Genomic DNA, 21004 nt, shown 5'->3' with positions numbered 1-21004 from the left:
TGTTTCTAATTCTGCGCATCTGAATTTTTGTGTAGGCTTGTCCACTGGTAGTGTATAGCAATTTACTCTAATTCTGCTCTTTCTTTCATTGACTGAATTTTCCAGCTATCCATGTTTTCACTGTTATACGGTAGGGGGCGCTATATGACATAACTTCTTGTACAGAATCTCTGGATCAAAACACAGGAGAAGAAGAAGCTGAAACCAGTGATAGAAGATTGCTCACTCAAATGTAAAATAACGTGATTCAAAACTGCTTAATATTACCAAATGAAATGAAGCGTAACCCATGAAGAGAAAACAACTGTGAAGCTTTGGGGGTGTCGGACTCAATCTACTCCATCTATGTTTTTTTCATCGTTCTGAATCGGATCAAGGCGTAGTCTTTGACAAAAATGTTATTTTCTCAACTTTTCTGTTTAAAATGTAGCCTTTATTTATTAAACTTACCGACATTCAAGTGTTGATAAAAAATGATGCATGAAGCTGATAAAATGTTATTAAAATTAAAGTACAGTTAGTTAGGTATTTTTCAAGTATAAAAAATAATATCTACATTTGAACATAGTAGTATACTGCAAGTGCAAAAAATATATATAAATAGTAAACTATAAGTATAATGTTATGTTCACTTAAAAGAAAACTTTCAAGTATACTTGCAGTATAAACTACTAAGCTAGTAGTTTACTGAGAGTACACTTAAGTGTGTACTTTCATCAACTAAAAATGTACTACTAGTATTAAAATAGTAAACTAAGTAGTTTACTACTGTTACACTTATAGTACACTTAAACGTAGCCTATGCTTTTATATACTTAAAGTGGGCCAATTTAGTCCCAAGCAGTAGTAAAATAGTACACTTACAAGTTTACTACAAGTACACATTGATATTAGTATACTTACTACATAAAGTATACTTAAAAATATACTTGAACATTACATAAGTATACTTCATAAAATTAACTTGAAGTATACTTCTTTTTCGTAAGGGTGTGTCTGAAATCGCACACTGTCTGAGCAGGTACTACATTTGACAACCATTAAAATAGTAGGCCTATGCTCAATGTAGTATGAATGAAATTCAGACATACTATATCAGTCATGTTGTTACAGTCATGTGATCCACCCGCATCAGTTGCATTGCTTAACTGCCATTAATAAATCCTCTCCCATGGCCTCATGGGATAGTAAAGTGTCCATCACATGTGCACTTCAGAATCTCGCAGGAAATAACAGGTCATCTGGGTACTTTTCGCCTACTGTTTTCCCGAATACAGGCGGTTTTTGCTCCAAACTTGTGTTTGAGCAAATTTCCAGTTTGGCCTGTAATAGAGCAAATAAATAAGAAAAAGGAAAAAAAAGCAACCCAAAATTGCTTTTTTTTTTAAAAAAAGCAATTTTTAAAAAAAAAAAAATCTGAATCAGCCATGAAAAATCATGATCGCTGAATCCCTAATTATATTTACACATAAGAAAACTTTCAATGAAAGCAAGTGGTTGTGTCAAAAGCAAATGAACACAACAGTTCAGGCAGTGAGATGTGAATTAATCAACATCTCATGGGATGACATTTGAGATTCTCTAAATCAGTTGTTCTTATCCAGGGGCCTCAGCAAACTTCAAAATGCTAAAAAAAATCTTGATGTAAACTGAAATTATATTTCCTTTTCCACCTCAATAACTATTATTTTTATTAAAACTCAGAATCTTCAATCACAGAATCATGTTTAATTAATTCAATGGTTTCGGTTAATAACGAAAGGTTTGAAAACAAGTAGCGTTGTCATAATTACAGAAATGACAGAGGAAATATCTTGGCCTATATGGAGGGCCCTCAGGTCAAAAAGATTGAGAACCACTGCTTTAAATTACATATTTTAAATAGTTTATTAAATACTTGAACTATTTAATAGTATAGTTTATATATCTATAAATGTAATTAATGTGTATAAACCAATCCAGATAGGAAGTAGTCATTTATACTCTTTGTGTAGAGAATTTAATGGTCTTCAAAAGTTAACAAGTACAAATTATTTCTCCATCACTGGGAAGACCATCAGACGACAGCAGCAAGAAATCTTTGTTACAAAAGTGTAGAAAAGATTATTCAATCATTTACACTGAGACCAAAGCTTGTCTGCACTTCCCGTGTGTTTTGTCAGTTACGTGTTTTTGTTATATCCTCACGTGTACGAGCAGTGTTGCATATATTGATCTCTTTACCTGCTCTTTTTCTATATGCATATATTCTCTGCAAACAAATCGCCGATCCCAACAACTGAATGTGTTAATGCACTGACCTAAAAAACATGAGATTAACCACAAACTATCAACATTAAACAATTTCATTTATTGACAGCCCAGTGCCGTTTCATCGGTTGTCTAAGGCTGTTGATTTGTAACAGAGGCTGGTTTCATAAATGCCAAAATCTTGGTATCGTACAGCCAAATCTTGTTTGCGTACATGTGAGACTGAATCAGAGTCCGTTACTTTTTTTGCTTCTGTGTGAACAGATGACAAAGTCCACATTCTGAACACTCCGATGAGCAACTCTCGGGTGTAAGGTCTTCATAGCACCATGTTGTGTAAGATGACATATGGCCTCACATGGCTGCCACTGCGAGCCTAAAGCCACACCATCTTTTTCTAGCTACCTATATGTGACCGGGTGCCTTCATCAGGAATCACGCATGACACGCCTTCCCTGTCTTACGTAGATAGAATCGCTACGTGCACGTGGAAGTATGTACTTTGTGTATTCATTTACTTCAACGCGCAGTAGATTTTGGGATTTTTATTAGACGATGTTGAAATATACGTGCGAGATGACATGGCAAACGTTCGTAAGTAAAGAACCACCAATAACTTAACCTAAAAGTGAATCAAATCCTGTTCAATCAAGTCAGCAAGTCTTTGGACATAAACAAAAGCAAATCTGAGCCAAATCTTTCTAAGCAAACACATTCACTCTGTAATGCAAACCAAACCCCAATCAAACGGCATTTACCAAGCAAAGCCCAATTCTAGACCAATCTTGTTGCATGTTCCTTCTGAGCTCAAATCGGCCAATCATGTTCCCTTTCCTTCATGATGAACGTATTTGGTGGGTCATGTCTCCATCCATCCCGTCTATATCTAACTGCCTCACTTTCTGCCAACAAGCAAAAATAGGGGAAAGAAGCTGGATCAAGAATTAGAAGAGGAAAGGAAAAGAAGGAGGAGTAGGGGGGCTAAGCTTAGGAGTGGTATAGTGGTACACAGATGGTAACTCAGTGGGCCCATAGGACTTTGGCATTCTGGAAATGTACCTTGCTGAGATTGGACTAGAATTATGTTTGGCACAAGTATGCCAAACACAATTGCGTGATAATGTCCTGCCTTATTTCTTTCTCTCATTCAGACTCCTACAACAGTTCCACTGACACAAAGGACCTCAACAATGGATTTACATCCTCTTTTTTTCAGTATTTCTCGATGCGTTTTTCTCTCAAACGCCCAACACTGATGGGATGCACCGAATGAACTCTGCTTAATGTATCACTGAATCACTGCTCTGAATATGAGTCTGCTTATTTCAGAGAGTGTTTGCATATGTTTTTGTGTATGTGTATGTGTTATGGATATTGATTTCCCTCTTCTCTGTGCCCCTTAAATTCATTCTCCCAGAAAATGGGTCTCTCTGATACATGCTATTTCAAGCCACATGTCAGTGGCGGTTGGCTCCAAAAAATTTCCAGTGCTGCATAAATTGATTATTAGTTTGGTATACAAATTGTTTAATGTTTTTTTGCATTTAATTATTTATTGTTTAATCAGCATTTGCAAATTGTCACACATTTGTGGGTCAGTTTTGAATTGTGACTTTTCTGACAGGTTTTGAATCACAAATTCATTTTTATAAGTACATTGCCGTCTCTTTAGACTGCAAAAAAAAAATGTTTTGTTCATCAGTAATTTTGTCTTATTTACATTTTAAAACAACTGAACATTCTTAAACCAAGATTCATTTAATAGAGAAAAAAAAAAAAAAAAAAAACAGGTGATGAATTACCTTGCAGTTTTTTTTTTCTTCATTTGTATCATAAATGTAACAAAACAAGTAACATAAAAATTTTTAAATTTTACACTGATAAAAGAAAAAACACTAATGCAGTAGGAAATATGACTGACATATTCTGTAAAATGACAAATAGAGAAAACATTTAGCAATGCAGTCAATCACAATATTTATGTTCAACTCTGTGACTCAAGCAGTGTCGTGTTGTGTCTCTTAGGGCGAGATGTAATGCTGAAATGTTACAGTTACACAGGAACAAAACTCGTATGACATCACAACCAAATTCATAGTGGCAACAAATTTTATGAAAAATGAAATCCACATTGTGTGCAGAGAAAGACCAGCTACTTTCTCAGTTAGGTAACTCATACAGTGTGGTTCAAAGAGTTTGGGATATTAAGAGTGACTCCATTATTCTGTACACAAATTACTTAAAAGATTCACTTCTGCAAATAAAAGTGGTTGCCGCTTGCAGAATATTGTGTACCTGTATGTTCTTTAGCACTATAATATGACAAAACAGGCAGCAAGGATGACAGAGAGGTAGTAAGCGACTTAAATTGCAAAAACTAAAAGTATTAACGTGTAATTGTAACATTTAAACATAACACAACTCTTCCTAAAAAGACACGCTATTACATGAGTTACAGAGCTGAACAAAACTGTTCTATGATTGGCCTGACTGTAAAATGTCTGATCGGCAGAGAGTACAAACTTTGTGAAATGTATTTGTGAATGAAAATAAGAGGGAAAAATCTCAAAACATCTAAACACAAATCTAAGGTGAGGTCAAATGTATAAAGATTTGCAAATGCTGGATTCAACAATCTATTTCTATTTAAATATAAATATAACTCATGAACACACATTTATATTTTGCGAATTAGGTTTACGCATTAGTGAATCGCAAATTGTGAATATATATTTATTTTAATACTGTTCTGATCCTAAATACAACTACAATGCCCATCATATTACATCACCTTAAGCTGCTATGATGTCATTAAAGAGTTTAAACTCATTAATTGACTAAATCTACCAATGAAACAACCAGGACTGTTCAAAAGATTATATTAACCAAAAAACTAAAAAAAGTAGCGCCCTAATTGTAGATAAGCAGATAATCTCAAAAAGATATGTAGAACACCTTAAATTAGATCAGAGGAGAGAAAACAGTTCAAGACCCGATGCAAAAAGGACCAGAACAGCCAACAAGTCTGGAAGATAAAGATTAGCTTGAATGTTAGCCAAATCAGACAGGTATACAGACTGTGCAATTCAGACAAAGGAAATAATACAAACCACACAAGCTTAGTTCTGACCATCTCTTTCTAGATTCTTTAAATCTGTCTGTATGTAACATTACTTATACTTCACTGGCAGCTTATCCTTCCTGAAGACATGGTTTATCTCAATGACCTGTTTTTCCAAACTATTCAGCACAAGACATTCTTAAAGGGATAACTATTCAGCACAAGACATTCTTAAAGGGATAGCTCACCCAAAATTAATTACTCACCCTCATGTCGTTCCAAACCCATAAGACTTTCGTTTATCTTCGCAACACGAATAAAGATCTTTTTGATGAAATCTGATAGATTTCTGTCCCTCCATAGACAGCTACGCAACTGACACTTTAACGCTTCAAAACGTTCATTCTCGTGTTACGCAGCACGTGTGAGCTTCAGCAAGAACCAATGAGGTTCATTCTCGTGTTACGCAGCACGTGTGAGCTTCAGCAAGAACCAATGAGGTTCATTCTCGTGTTACACAGCACGTTTGAGCTTCAGCAAGAACCAATGAGGTTCATTCTTGTGTTACGCAGCACGTTTGATCTTCAGCAAGAACCAATGAGGTTCATTCTCGTGTTACGCAGCACGTTTGATCTTCAGCAAGAACCAATGAGGTTCATTCTCGTGTTACGCAGCACGTTTGATCTTCAGCAAGAACCAATGAGGTTCATTCTCGTGTTATGCAGCACGTTTGATCTTCAGCAAGAACCAATGAGGTTCATTCTCGTGTTACGCAGCACGTTTGATCTTCAGCAAGAACCAATGAGGTTCATTCTCGTGTCACGCAGCACGTTTGAGGTTCAGCAAGAACCAATGAGGTTCATTCTCGTGTCACGCAGCACGTTTGATCTTCCGCAAGAACCGATGAGGTTCATTCTCGTGTTACGCAGCACGTTTGAGCTTCAGCAAGAACCAATGAGGTTCATTCTCGTATTACGCAGCACGTTTGAGCTTCAGCAAGAACCAATGAGGTTCATTCTCGTGTTACGCAGCACGTTTGAGCTTCAGCAAGAACCGATGAGGTTCATTCTCGTGTTACGCAGCACGTTTGAGGTTCAGCAAGAACCAATGAGGTTCATTCTCGTATTACGCAGCACGTTTGAGGTTCAGCAAGAACCAATGATGTTCATTCTCGTGTTACGCAGCACGTTTGATCTTCAGCAAGAACCAATGATGTTCATTCTCGTGTTACGCAACACGTTTGAGGTTCAGCAAGAACCAATGAGGTTCATTCTCGTGTTATGCAGCACGTTTGATCTTCAGCAAGAACCAATGAGGTTCATTCTCGTGTTACGCAGCACGTTTGATCTTCAGCAAGAACCAATGAGGTTCATTCTCGTGTTACGCAGCACGTTTGATCTTCAGCAAGAACCAATGAGGTTCATTCTCGTGTTACGCAGCACGTTTGATCTTCAGCAAGAACCAATGAGGTTCATTCTCGTGTTACGCAGCACGTTTGATCTTCAGCAAGAACCAATGAGGTTCATTCTCGTGTTACGCAGCACGTTTGATCTTCAGCAAGAACCAATGAGGTTCATTCTCGTGTTACGCAGCACGTTTGATCTTCAGCAAGAACCAATGAGGTTCATTCTCGTGTTACGCAGCACGTTTGATCTTCAGCAAGAACCAATGAGGTTCATTCTCGTGTTACGCAGCACGTTTGATCTTCAGCAAGAACCAATGAGGTTCATTCTCGTGTTACGCAGCACGTTTGATCTTCAGCAAGAACCAATGAGGTTCATTCTCGTGTTACGCAGCACGTTTGATCTTCAGCAAGAACCAATGAGGTTCATTCTCGTGTCACGCAGCACGTTTGAGGTTCAGCAAGAACCAATGAGGTTCATTCTCGTGTCACGCAGCACGTTTGAGCTTCAGCAAGAACCAATGAGGTTCATTCTCGTATTACGCAGCACGTTTGAGCTTCAGCAAGAACCAATGAGGTTCATTCTCGTGTTACGCAGCACGTTTGAGCTTCAGCAAGAACCGATGAGGTTCATTCTCGTGTTACGCAGCACGTTTGATCTTCAGCAAGAACCAATGAGGTTCATTCTCGTATTACGCAGCACGTTTGAGGTTCAGCAAGAACCAATGAGGTTCATTCTCGTGTTACGCAGCACGTTTGATCTTCAGCAAGAACCAATGATGTTCATTCTCGTGTTACGCAACACGTTTGAGGTTCAGCAAGAACCAATGAGGTTCATTCTCGTGTTATGCAGCACGTTTGATCTTCAGCAAGAACCAATGAGGTTCATTCTCGTGTTACGCAGCACGTTTGATCTTCAGCAAGAACCAATGAGGTTCATTCTCGTGTTACGCAGCACGTTTGATCTTCAGCAAGAACCAATGAGGTTCATTCTCGTGTTACGCAGCACGTTTGATCTTCAGCAAGAACCAATTAGGTTCATTCTCGGGTCACGCAGCACGTTTGAGCTTCAGCAAGAACCAATGAGGTTCATTCTCGTGTTACGCAGCACGTTTGAGGTTCAGCAAGAACCAATGAGGTTCATTCTCGTGTTACGCAGCACGTTTGATCTTCAGCAAGAACCAATGAGGTTCATTCTCGTGTTACGCAGCACGTTTGATCTTCAGCAAGAACCAATGAGGTTCATTCTCGTGTTACGCAACACGTTTGAGGTTCAGCAAGAACCAATGAGGTTCATTCTCGTGTTACGCAGCACGTTTGAGCTTCAGCAAGAACCAATGAGGTTCATTCTCGTGTTACGCAGCACGTTTGAGCTTCAGCAAGAACCAATGAGGTTCATTCTCGTATTACGCAGCACGTTTGAGGTTCAGCAAGAACCAATGAGGTTCATTCTCGTGTTACGCAGCACGTTTGATCTTCAGCAAGAACCAATGAGGTTCATTCTCGTGTTACGCAGCACGTTTGAGCTTCAGCAAGAACCAATGAGGTTCATTCTCGTATTACGCAGCACGTTTGAGGTTCAGCAAGAACCAATGAGGTTCATTCTCGTGTTACGCAGCACGTTTGAGCTTCAGCAAGAACCAATGAGGTTCATTCTCGTGTTACGCAGCACGTTTGAGCTTCAGCAAGAACCAATGAGGTTCATTCTCGTGTTACGCAGCACGTTTGAGCTTCAGCAAGAACCAATGAGGTTCATTCTCGTGTTACGCAGCACGTTTGAGCTTCAGCAAGAACCGATGAGGTTCATTCTCGTGTTACGCAGCACGTTTGATCTTCAGCAAGAACCAATGAGGTTCATTCTCGTATTACGCAGCACGTTTGAGGTTCAGCAAGAACCAATGAGGTTCATTCTCGTGTTACGCAGCACGTTTGATCTTCCGCAAGAACCAATGAGGTTCATTCTCGTGTTACGCAGCACGTTTGAGCTTCAGCAAGAACCAATGAGGTTCATTCTCGTGTTACGCAGCACGTTTGAGCTTCAGCAAGAACCAATGAGGTTCATTCTCGTGTTACGCAGCACGTTTGAGCTTCAGCAAGAACCAATGAGGTTCATTCTCGTGTTACGCAGCACGTTTGAGCTTCAGCAAGAACCAATGAGGTTCATTCTCGTGTTACGCAGCACGTTTGAGCTTCAGCAAGAACCAATGAGGTTCATTCTCGTGTTACACAGCACGTTTGAGCTTCAGCAAGAACCAATGAGGTTCATTCTCGTGTTACGCAGCACGTTTGATCTTCCGCAAGAACCGATGAGGTTCATTCTCGTGTTACGCAGCACGTTTGAGCTTCAGCAAGAACCAATGAGGTTCATTCTCGTGTTACGCAGCACGTTTGATCTTCAGCAAGAACCAATGAGGTTCATTCTCGTGTTACGCAGCACGTTTGAGCTTCAGCAAGAACCAATGAGGTTCATTCTCGTGTTACGCAGCACGTTTGATCTTCCGCAAGAACCGATGAGGTTCATTCTTGTGTTACGCAGCACGTTTGAGCTTCAGCAAGAACCAATGAGGTTCATTCTCGTGTTACACAGCACGTTTGATCTTCCGCAAGAACCGATGAGGTTCATTCTCGTGTTAAGCAGCACGTTTGATCTTCCGCAAGAACCGATGAGGTTCATTCTCGTGTTACGCAGCACGTTTGAGCTTCAGCAAGAACCAATGAGGTTCATTCTCGTGTTACGCAGCACGTTTGATCTTCCGCAAGAACCGATGAGGTTCATTCTCGTGTTACACAGCACGTTTGATCTTCCGCAAGAACCAATGAGGTTCATTCTCGTGTTACGCAGCACGTTTGAGCTTCAGCAAGAACCAATGAGGTTCATTCTCGTGTTACGCAGCACGTTTGAGCTTCAGCAAGAACCAATGAGGTTCATTCTCGTGTTACACAGCACGTTTGATCTTCCGCAAGAACCGATGAGGTTCATTCTCGTGTTAAGCAGCACGTTTGATCTTCCGCAAGAACCGATGAGGTTCATTCTCGTGTTACGCAGCACGTTTGAGCTTCAGCAAGAACCAATGAGGTTCATTCTCGTGTTACGCAGCACGTTTGATCTTCCGCAAGAACCGATGAGGTTCATTCTCGTGTTACACAGCACGTTTGATCTTCCGCAAGAACCAATGAGGTTCATTCTCGTGTTACGCAGCACGTTTGAGCTTCAGCAAGAACCAATGAGGTTCATTCTCGTGTTACGCAGCACGTTTGAGCTTCCACAAGAACCAATGAGGTTCATTCTTGTGTTACACAGCACGTTTGATCTTCCGCAAGAACCGATGAGGTTCATTCTCGTGTTACGCAGCACGTTTGAGCTTCCGCAAGAACCAATGAGGTTCATTCTTGTGTTACGCAGCACGTTTGATCTTCAGCAAGAACCAATGAGGTTCATTCTTGTGTTACGCAGCACGTTTGAGCTTCAGCAAGAGGTTTGTTCAAGCAGGTTCGGTTCAGCTTCTGTTTATTTTCGCTGCTCAATGTCTATGTCAATAAAATACAAAATTCAATCTGTTCATCATATAAAGCAATCGTATCTCATCAGAAAATTTGGACTAAACCGCTCAATTCATATGGATTAGTTTTACGATCTCTTTATGAACTCTTTGAAGCGTCAAAGTGGTAGTTGAGTAGTTGTCTATGGAGGGACAGAAATCTCTCAGATTTCATTAAAAATATCTTCATTTGTGTTTCGAAAATGAACTAAAGTCTTAAGGGTTTGGAACGACATGAGGGTGAGTAATTACTGACAGATTTTTTATTTTGGGGTGAACTATCCCTTTACAGGAATATTCCAAGTTCAATACATGTTAAAGAATATGTTCGCCAAATTTCAACCAGCCTAGTATTGTTACAATGACAGTAGTATATGCAAATGAACATTACTCAGTACTCTTTCTCCATGTTCCCTGCACCCAGGATATCCCCATTTATTTGTCTGCAAAAGTTTGCCGGATGCTGGGGCTTTTGTTAAAAACTACAGGTTGAACTTCTGCAATTTGCCTGTCTGCCCACAGACAGTCGAATCAAAAGAGGTGCGGTGCCAAAATCAAAAGTGCATTATGGGTGTTTTAAGTTTTTGGCAAAAGGGGACATCACAGCCCTTTTCTTCTTTTTTTCTCTAGTAATATAGCACTGATTTAATTTTCTTTCTTCATATTTCTACTGCATAGACAGCCAAGTTCTATAAAAAGCTTTGTCAGTGGTGAATTACCCCTTTATGCTGAATTGACAGCATTTGTGGTATAATGTTGATGGATTATCACAAAAAAAACTATTTTGACCCTAATCAAAAAAAAAAAAAACTCTGTTACAGTGATAAACTTACAATGGAAGACAATGGGGCCAGTTTTGAAGAATTTTAAGCAAAAATGTGAGGTTATCATTTTGTAAAAGCATGTACATCAATTCTTCTGTTAAAACGTGTGTATTATTTGAACAGAAATGTAAACCTGTTTAAATCCTAATTTTTATAGTCATTTTAGGGTTTATGCTGTTGCGCTGTCATGGCAAAAACATTGTAAGAATGGATATAACTTTACACAAACTTTGACACATGTCAAAACAGATTGTTTTTGAAACAGTGAGGTTTTTCTTAATGTTTACAGATTGGCCTCGTTCGCTTCCATTCTAAGTGTCTCACTGTAACCCAGGTTTTTGCTTTGTTTTTTAAGAAAATTATGTTTTTGTGATAATCAACATTATGCCAGTCCAACAAATGCTGTCAATTAAGCTTACATGCAACCTGCACTGAGCCCTGGATATTATTTTAAAACATGTTACTCCAAAGCCAAAATGATAATTTGGACGTTAAGATACAAGGTGCATAACATATCTTTATCATGCAATTTAAAACAAGGTTTTAAACACACATACAGAAGCCCCTAAGCGTACCTGTGGCAGTGCGATGGAGAGTTGTCTCTGTAGCGAGTCCTTCTCATGACCCAGCTCTCGCAGACGTAGCTGTGCCGTGCCGAGACTGTCCTGGGTCTCTCGGAGACTCTCTAGCAGCCGCTCTCGCTCCGTCAGCATGTTCACCATAAGAGACTCCAGATTTCCAGTGCTCCCCCCCTCGTCTCCACCACGGGCCTCTCGGCTCCCATAGCCACCACCCATGCCCCCTGCACCGCCTCCCATACCCCCACCACCTCCGGCAGGAGAGGACGAGCCTCCTCCACCACCACCCCGCCCGTCCTCCGAGATGGTGGGCATCACCTCACACATCATCTTGAGGCCGTGAACAGGTGTGAGAGTTCGTTATCTGATAGCGTGAGGGAGGTTAAAGGTGAGTGTGTGTATGTGTTGGCCTTACAAGTTTGCAAAGAGGAATTTGAGAGAATCACTGTATGGGACCGCAAATCTGACAGTATTTGCGTGCCAGAGAGCCTATGGCAAACAGAAAAACAACTTGTCATTCATATGCGGATGTCTAGGATGGAGTAACGTGAGGACTGTGGTAAGAATGTGTGCCGTAACAGTCTGTGTAATGTGTGTGGGAATGTGTGTTGTGTGGAGTATTGCAGATATACTATGCGTACAGTTGTTCTCTCTTACTTTTCCTCTATATCTTGTCCCTCAGTTAGTGTCTGTTTGTTTTCACCCTCTATTCAAGCTTTCTTGGTGGAATATCCTAATTGCTGTGCTCTTCTTCAAGGGTGGACCAGTACTGCCAGTTTATCTGAGAGGTCTTCTTTTTGAGCTTATTATCCACTGTCTTTTCCTTTATTTTTCCTCAGTACTCAGGTAGATTCACGAGTTGTGTTGCTATTTCCTGAATGGCTTCAAGGCTCCTGATTGGCTCTTAGTATGTGCTGTTCAAAATCCTTGGCTTGGGTGTGTTTGGGTTGAGCAGCAGGGTGTGGTCTCAGGTGGAACAAAAGTAGGAGAAAGTTGGAGGGGAAAGTCGCTGGGTCGCAGGGACTGGATTGGGTGAAAGGAAGGGTGGGCATTGAGGAGAGTCTTCTACCCAATGGGTTCGAACTTCAAGTAAAGGAGAGCTGAAGAGGGAAATAAAGGAGAGTGACATTAGCACAAATGGTCAAAGCATGGGCAAGTCATGAAGAAAGCAAGCGTTATAGATCAAATCCAGTGAATTCTCAATCTCTCAGTAAACCAGACTTGGAAAGTAAATCTGATGGGTTGATGTTTCATTTTCAAAGCAGTAAGTGTCCCAAATTACTTTTGGTATTTTGCAATAGTGTTTTTATTGATAAAAAAAGGAAAAACAAGACAGTAAATAGGGAGAAAATAACACAATAAACAAAACCAAAAAGCATTCGGACAGCAAGAGGTGATAGAAAACTTTTAGAATATCTTACTCTTGCAATTACTGATAAAACATGCTTTCAATGCATTAAATGTTGCAATACAAGCTGTCAGGTAACAGTGGGAAAGGGCAGCATCTGTGCTGTTGGATTACTATCAGCTGTCATTTAAATCTTTAAAACATATTGTGATTATGGACACCATTAAAACATTGAATGGAAAACACTAATGCTTAAAAGTTATCTGCCAATCTTGATGGTGAAAACATTTACATGCACATACTGTAACTTCCTGATTACGGTCCATATTCTGTGTAAGACTTTATTCTGAAAACAGACTTTCATATGTGCCAGAGCTTTTGACATATTACTCATTTCTATATGTAATCAGCATATGGGTGAAATGAATAAGACCTGCACATGTTTTTGTTTGCTTGTGCCACTTAATAGTCCATCGTACATTTTAGTAATTTAAACAACTCATGAAATATCATTCATATCCCTAACAATAACACACAGGCTATGAATTGCAACATATAGGTCATGAGACTCTTACAAATATAGGCCATGATCTTGCTTTTAATTTCATAAAATCTTTGCAAGAACAGAAACAGAGTTTTCAGTGTCTCAGCGTTTTTTTAACTGTTTATATCTAATATCCCCACGAATTACCTTTGGTTGGACATATGCACATATAAAGAATGTTCGGTAACGGTGGATATTCTGAATATAACCCAAAAATCTTATTACTACACAAACATGCCATCAAAACTGGCTCATTCTGGCTATGGCAGTGTTCGCATGACCCGTATCCTTATCACAATATGACCAAATTCTGTTTAACATCAGAATATTCTTGTGCATGTAAACGCACTGAGTGAGAGACATGGACTGAAATCACTCGGCTCTTCGACACAGGAGTCAGCACTAGATGGTGGCAGACACATTGGGGAGCATCAAACTAAAAATAACATTGTAACCATCGGGTTTCCCCATTACAGAAATCTGGGAATAGCATGAAAGAGCGTCCTGATCCAGTGAATGTGGACACAGGAATCTGGAAGAATCAACAGAGCAGTGATTCCTCGCACATGCAGGCCACAAATCGTGTTAAATACTCCGTCTTAAATGTTAACGACGTCGAGGCGAATGAAGACAATGTATCAGCCTCGTTTCCGCGACTGTCATGCAGAACATTCAAATCAACACCCAATTCCATTTGTTTTGTCTCTCTGTCTGTCGGTCCATCCGTCTCTCTGCTTCCCTCCCTCTCTCTCTCTTCCTCCGACACACACCTATTTCAGATTCCCTTCAATATAGACAGCAGCCGTTTCCTAATACCACATCTCACCGCTTTTATTCTCCGTTCGGTTATATTCCTATATATATTCCTTTGGTGTATCTGCTAGATGGGCTTTGTAGATCCTATTAGTCATCAGGCTAATGGTTGCGCATGATATACGGAAATGAAATTCATGATGTGTAACGATCATGTAGCCGGGCAGCGCTTTTTGTGTGTCCATGGACGTTGTCGAAACGCAGGAAGGAAGAAACGGGTGTCGTTTTAAGGGAACCAGTGCGTGATTGGAAGCTGCTGATCTTGTTTATTCCGTACTAACATGAAGAGAATGATCAAAAATAAGCACCGCTCCGTTTCGCCCAAACGACGCTCAGTTTCATAGTGTAAAAGGCTGAATGTATGTGTTGACGTATTCCTCTGCCGCTCGCTCCACCATGATGTGTGTATATATATATATATATATATATATATATATATATATATATATATATATATATATATATATATATATATATATATATATATATGCCGTCTCTCTCCTGCAGATACGCGACTGGACATGCCGTGTCGAAATGAAATGATTACATTTAAACTATAGTCTTATGAATAACGCATCGTGTCATTTCTTCAAATGTTGCTATTTTATTCTCTTCCTCCCATCCTTTCGCCTCGCCCCCTCCTCCCAAGTCCTCCATCCCCCTCCTCATCTCCACAGCTGGGCGATATCACACACATACAAACATGCATATAAGAAAATACATGCGATGCTGACATATGCACCGCTCACCGTTGTCATCGTCGAAGAGTAAACGCTAGACATCATCATCATCATTTCATCCCCGTCGACCCCATCGGAGCGCAGCGCTTTCGGGTGCCGAATTTGCCCAGTTATCAGCCTCCCCCTTCCCTCTTCCTCACACATGTAACGACGGCACCGAGCAAGCAAACGTTACACCTAACCACAGTCTCTCTCTCTCTCTCTCTCTCTCTCTCTCTCTTTCCCCTCCCTCCCTCCCTCTCGATGTAAAGGTGCTGGCTCTTAAAGAAACACTCGCGCCTGCTTCACCACCACAGTAATCACAGACAAGAGCTGTTGCTAGGGCTACTGTAAACTGTATGATATCATGTCTGTGAAATACACGATCCGCCGCCTCACATAAGAAGATAAACGTGTTATTTTAAGAGCAATGCTTGAGCATTCATGGGCGAAAGGTCCAAATTGTCAGCTCAGGGTACCACTGAGAACTTGAGCAGTCTGTCCACTCGTCACATCCACTCCCTCTACCGGTCACTTTCGGTATTGCGCCTCTCAAACCATCCGCACTTGTTGCCAATTATCACCTAATTTTTCAGATTCTCATTGCATCGTCACTCAAGAGGGGGTTTTATTGGGTTTAAAACGGTAATTTTATGATAACTGTGTTATTTATAATATATATATAATATTTTGCATTTCCTTTTCGAAATCCGTCAGTCCACTTGTCTGTCCTAAATATTTTCCAGCAACACGAATAACTCTATGAAGCAGTTTTTTTTGTTGTTGTTGTTTTTTTACATTAAAAATAACTCCTCTATTTGTTTTATCTATTTGGAATTATATTTGACTACTTAAGAACTGAACGCCTGATAAAACTAAAGTTCAATTTATATTTAAAACTTTTAGGAGGTAGTTTTGTTATTTTCCCGTCAGATTTCGAACTGAAAGCGCACGAGCTGAGTTGCCTACTGTTGCTATGGTTTCCTCCTCAAACAAACGTAACGTCTTTTCATATTTAGCGCACCAATTTAATTTCAATAAACTTAATATAACTTATGTTGGCTTAAACGCTGTTACAGTACAAATATCAATATTTTATTTAGTAAAATAGAAGCCTGTTTGTAACACCCATAATCTTACTTTGACAGAATTTGAGAAAGTTCCTTAGCCGCCTCAGACACCCCACAACCTTTCTCATAAAAAAAGCTAATCATTTGTGATGTATATATATATAGCCTATCTATCACATAGCATAGCCTATTTTTATAACCAGCCATGAAATAATAAAAAGCTATCCGTATGACGAGCGCTTGCGGAAAATCATGCTGCGTTCACACCGTAAACAAGAGATGACAACAAGTGATGCTGTAGGCTACTTGGAGCTGCTCGCGTCCTCTGGTAAGGTTTTACACGTTTCTCACTGTTAATTACAAAATTAATCTGCGCGGTCACGTGGTACAAACCGTACAGCTCTCAGAATATTACGATAAGTCTACGATATTCCGAGTCTTGTAATTACGCGTTCTCCGGTCATGTAAATGCTTTTTGCAGGTCAGAATTGCCTTTAAATTGCCCGCGACACGTCTTGCGCCGAGAATCCCCTTTCAGTGGTGGAGGCAACAGCCATGAATGCAATAAGCCAATATAAAATAGACACCGGTGACATCTCCACCAATAAAACAAACGGCGAGGAGAGCTTCGACTTTGATAAACGCCAATAAAACAAGGGTAGGATAGGGTGGAGCTATGAGAAGAGTCCCGAAAGGGATGACGTAATGTGTTTTTAGAGGATGATGTCATCGTTGTGCACAAGGAGAGGATTTAAAGACACAGCTGTGCTTTGGTACAACTTGCAGCTGGAGCGAGTACTGCACGAGAACAATGTGGTGGATGTCAGCTTTACATTAGTCGAAATAAAACGACCTCACGTGATATTTTCTAAGCGGTTTTTCCACTTCTCACTGTGAGAACCCCAAATCATATGCCAATTTTACACAACACCCCCAAATATAACAAGGTGCCAAAATGCACGTGAGTCTTAAACATAACACACTACTCTAATGCATTACATGTATCTGTAACTTGCATAGCTTGTAGTACTAGCATCTCTACCCATGCACTGCCAGTAACCATGGCAACAGAGGCAACATGGTGTTTATCAGAGTATCTTTTGGAGCTGCAGCATCAGAGCTTTCCAGGCCAGTGAGCGCTTAGGAAAGGAGAAAAGGAGAGGACACTGTTGAGGAACACTGGGATATAACCAACCCTAGTCCTCACAGGTTCAGGAAAAGTTCAGGATGAGCAGCAGGGCACAAAAAAAAGCCTCAGCTAAGAAGAAAACCTTGAGCGATACTACCATTACAATTACAACTGAGGGTTTTGTTTACTTTTACTTAAAGGATAAGTTCACCCAATAATGGGCATTCTGTAATCATTTACTCACCATTTTGTTGTTCCGAACTTGTATAACTTTATCTTCTTCTGCAGAACACAAAAGAAGATTTTGAAGAAAGTTGGCGACCAAAAAGTTATGGTTACTTACCATTGATTTCCATCAAATGGAGAAGAAAACCCAGATATATTTCTCACAACATCTTTTATATTCCACGGAACATGGAAATGATGACCGAATTTTCTTTTTTGGGGTAAACTATCCCTTTAAGATGTTTGTTGCAACTGATACACTCTTAATTATAAAGGTTCTTTATTGGCATGGTTCCTTGAATAGGCTTTAACATCTATAGAACCTTTCAATTCCGCAAACAGTTCTTTATAGTGGAAAAAGTTTCTTAGATGATTAAAATGTTCTGCACACCAAGAAAAAAAATGGTTCTTTTAAAAACTGTTGACTGAAAGATCCTTTGGGGACCCAAAATGGTTCTTCTGTGGCATCGCTGCAAACACCCTCATTTGCAACCTTTATTTTTATGAGTGCGCAGATGTCAATTTATGTGCTGCTCCAGGACCCAAACAGCAGATTCATACAATCAACGTGCTTTTTGTAGCATTTCAACTATCTAAACAATTTTTGCATGTTAAATTATTCATGCTGTACTATAGCCTACTCTTGTCTCCATGTCCTGCAAATGACTAGAGATAGAAATCGCAGAGGGAGACTGTTGTATGTCCCTGTGAACTCAGCACATTTATATTCTGTTTGTGTGTGTGTGTGTGTGTGTGTGTGTGTGTGTGTGTGTGTGTGTGTGTGTGTGTGTGTGTGTGTGTGTGTGCGCGCGCGCGCGCTGGTGGCCTGAAGTGCAGGACAGTTTGCTTCTGTCAATAGCAAAGTGATGACCCAAAACACACCCGAGCATTATCAGAAAGTACATCAGGACCAATGTTTCACGCTCAGACTGCAATCCATTGTCTGCATTTTCACCGCTGCCTGACCATACAGCACAGAGAACAATAGATACTGCATAATGGTGCAGAAGCAGCAGAAATGGCTCATATGTGGATATCATGATATAGGAGATGACACTATGTTTGGCACACGTCTAGAAGTGCAGTGGGAAGTTTTATTAGCTCATAGCTCCCTCTTCTGTCCATCAAGGCTACTGCAATATGGCCCAGATACAAACACAAGAGGTGCTGTAGTGTTGAATAATAGTGCTCTGTGTTAAATGCTTAGTTGTCTCTTATCATCACTCAGACCTCACAGGCTGAGAAAAGACAGGGAGAGAGAAAGATCAAGGGTAGAGACAGGAAATGTGAATGAGAGGACGTCAAGAGAGAGTATCAAATACCTGGCTGTCCAATAAGAAATCAGCTATTGTGCCATTCTAGTGGCCGCTTTCCTATAGAAGGACCAATACATCTGCCTCAGATCTGTTTCTGCTAAAAATAATAATAATAATAATAATACTACGCAAGAACTTCCGATTTTAAAGGGACAGTTCACCTAAAAATAAGAAGTCTGTCATCATTTACTCACTCTGTTTTTGTTCCAAACCTGTACCTCATACACCATTCACTTACATAGTATGGCGATGAAAAACGATCTAAGGGTGAGTGAATAGGAGAGTTTTTTTTTTTTTTTGTGGACTAATCCTTTAAGAAACCTGTCAAAAAAAAAAAGAAGAAAAAAAAAAAAAAACTTCGTTACCGGTTTTTGCAGATATAGATGTTGAGAGTAGAACAAAAGTTGAGATGTGCCCCTGACATAAGCAAATGCGAGAGACAGGATGGGGAAACCAGACTGTCAATACTTCAGAGACTTCTGTAAAATACCTACCGACTTCATGAGGGTTGATATTATTAAAAAAAAAGAGGGGCATTGTGAAAAGTGGATGATTCAGCAGCAGTCAGCCCACTCAGTGATGCAAATGACTCGAACAGAAGCCCTCTTTCACACTATCCAAAGCAAGTACTCGTTTCATCAGACTCTCTTCCCACAGTCTTTGAGTCATCTTTCTTGGCTCTTTATTTCATTCCTCTTGTCTTTTACAGGCTACAGCATTCAACAAATAATTCCTTCCTCTGTTTGCTGGTTAACACAGAGTTCCCTGTCCTTGCGAAATGACATCAAACCAAAGAAAAAATCGAATCATAATCTACTCCATTTACTTTCTTAACGCACATTCCTAGTCTTATGTTTGATTAATCTCCATCAGTGTTATTCTAGTATTATTTATTATAGTAGGCCTATTAATATTTTGAGTTAGGCTACCTTTTATCTTAGTCATTTTAGTACATTAACTTTATTTTTTAGGATGCTTTGCTTCAATTAACGATTGGTAATAGTTTTAGTTAACAATAACAACAACAATCTCGCTAGATTCATCAGTGCATGTTATTTCAATGGAAAAAATGGTAAAATGGGTTCCTAACACAATTTCATGTCGACTTCAAGAGATAATTTACTCAGCATAAATTACTTGCTTTACTCATTCCAAACCTGTATGACTTAAATTCTCCTGCAGATCACAGAATAATGTATTTTTTAGAATGTTCTACCCATATAAAGCCCATTGATTTTTATTTTATGAAGAAAAAAACATTTTCAAAATATTTTTAGTAACACCTCACAATAAAGTCCCATTAGTTAACGTTAATGAATTTACTTACATTAAGAATGAACAATACGTTATGAAAATGACAATTATTAGTGTGACAGCTCAGTTCCATTACATATTAACAGATGCAACTTTTGATTTGAATAAAGTATCAAATTAACATCAACTAAGAATAATAAATGATTTTTTATTGTTAGCATGTTAAAGGTGCATAACGCAAGTCTCTGAGTTTTTGCAGAACTATGCCCCCTCTGGCGACAAATAAAACTGCAACACTGCAACTGAACGCGCATGACGTCACGCCCAGTCTCAAATTCGGCCCGAATCCTTCTTATTTATTTTACTGTACAGGATTATAGAGGCAATCGCAGTGATCAGAGAAGGGCTCATTCAGCCCATCAGGCAATTGTTTAAGCATGTATGGGTTAGAAAAACGGGTATTTTTAACATGAAAAGTTGCATAATGCACCTTTAATTTATGTAGTTAACCTAACTAATGTTAACAAATAGAACCTTATAACAAAAGTGTTACCATGTCATCTTTATGTTTCACAGAAAGTAAGTCATACAGGTCTGGAACAACATGACAGAGAATGAATGAGGAAATCTCTTGGCGCAAAACCTCTCAAGTAAACAAGAGAAGAGTTTAAATATGTGAACAGCACTTAAGTTTCAGAGCGCCGTAGTGATGTTTGAGTGGAAGGACATTATTTACATATCTATGTAGCATCATCACTAGTAAGTGTAACTGAAAGGTGACAGCTGCAGCAGAAGAGGCGGAGCAACGGGGTCACTGGGGTTAGAGAGAGTGTCTGACAGAATTGGAATGGAATTTACAGCAAGTATGTGCCATGTGGCAAGGAGTGCGAGCAAACGGCATTCAACGCAGATCAGTGAATACTTCAGAACAA

The 21004-nt window shown here is 39.6% G+C and overlaps 1 protein-coding gene across 1 annotated transcript in view; it reads right to left on the bottom strand.

The window, feature by feature from the left end:
- Positions 1–11984, bottom strand: part of ppfia3 (PTPRF interacting protein alpha 3) — a gene marked incomplete at both ends in the record, with an annotated part of 47054 nt that extends 35070 nt beyond the window's left edge. Inside the window, one exon of the mRNA XM_081372270.1 lies at positions 11652–11984. Coding sequence (XP_081228396.1) covers positions 11652–11984 — 333 coding nt within the window. The remainder of the gene's footprint in view (positions 1–11651) is intronic.
- Positions 11985–21004: the final 9020 nt, after the last annotated feature.

This window comes from Scardinius erythrophthalmus, assembly GCF_964197995.2.
Source record: "Scardinius erythrophthalmus genome assembly, chromosome: 1".
Classification (NCBI taxonomy): Eukaryota; Metazoa; Chordata; class Actinopteri; order Cypriniformes; family Leuciscidae; genus Scardinius; species Scardinius erythrophthalmus.
This window is presented reverse-complemented; position numbering and strand designations above follow the sequence as displayed.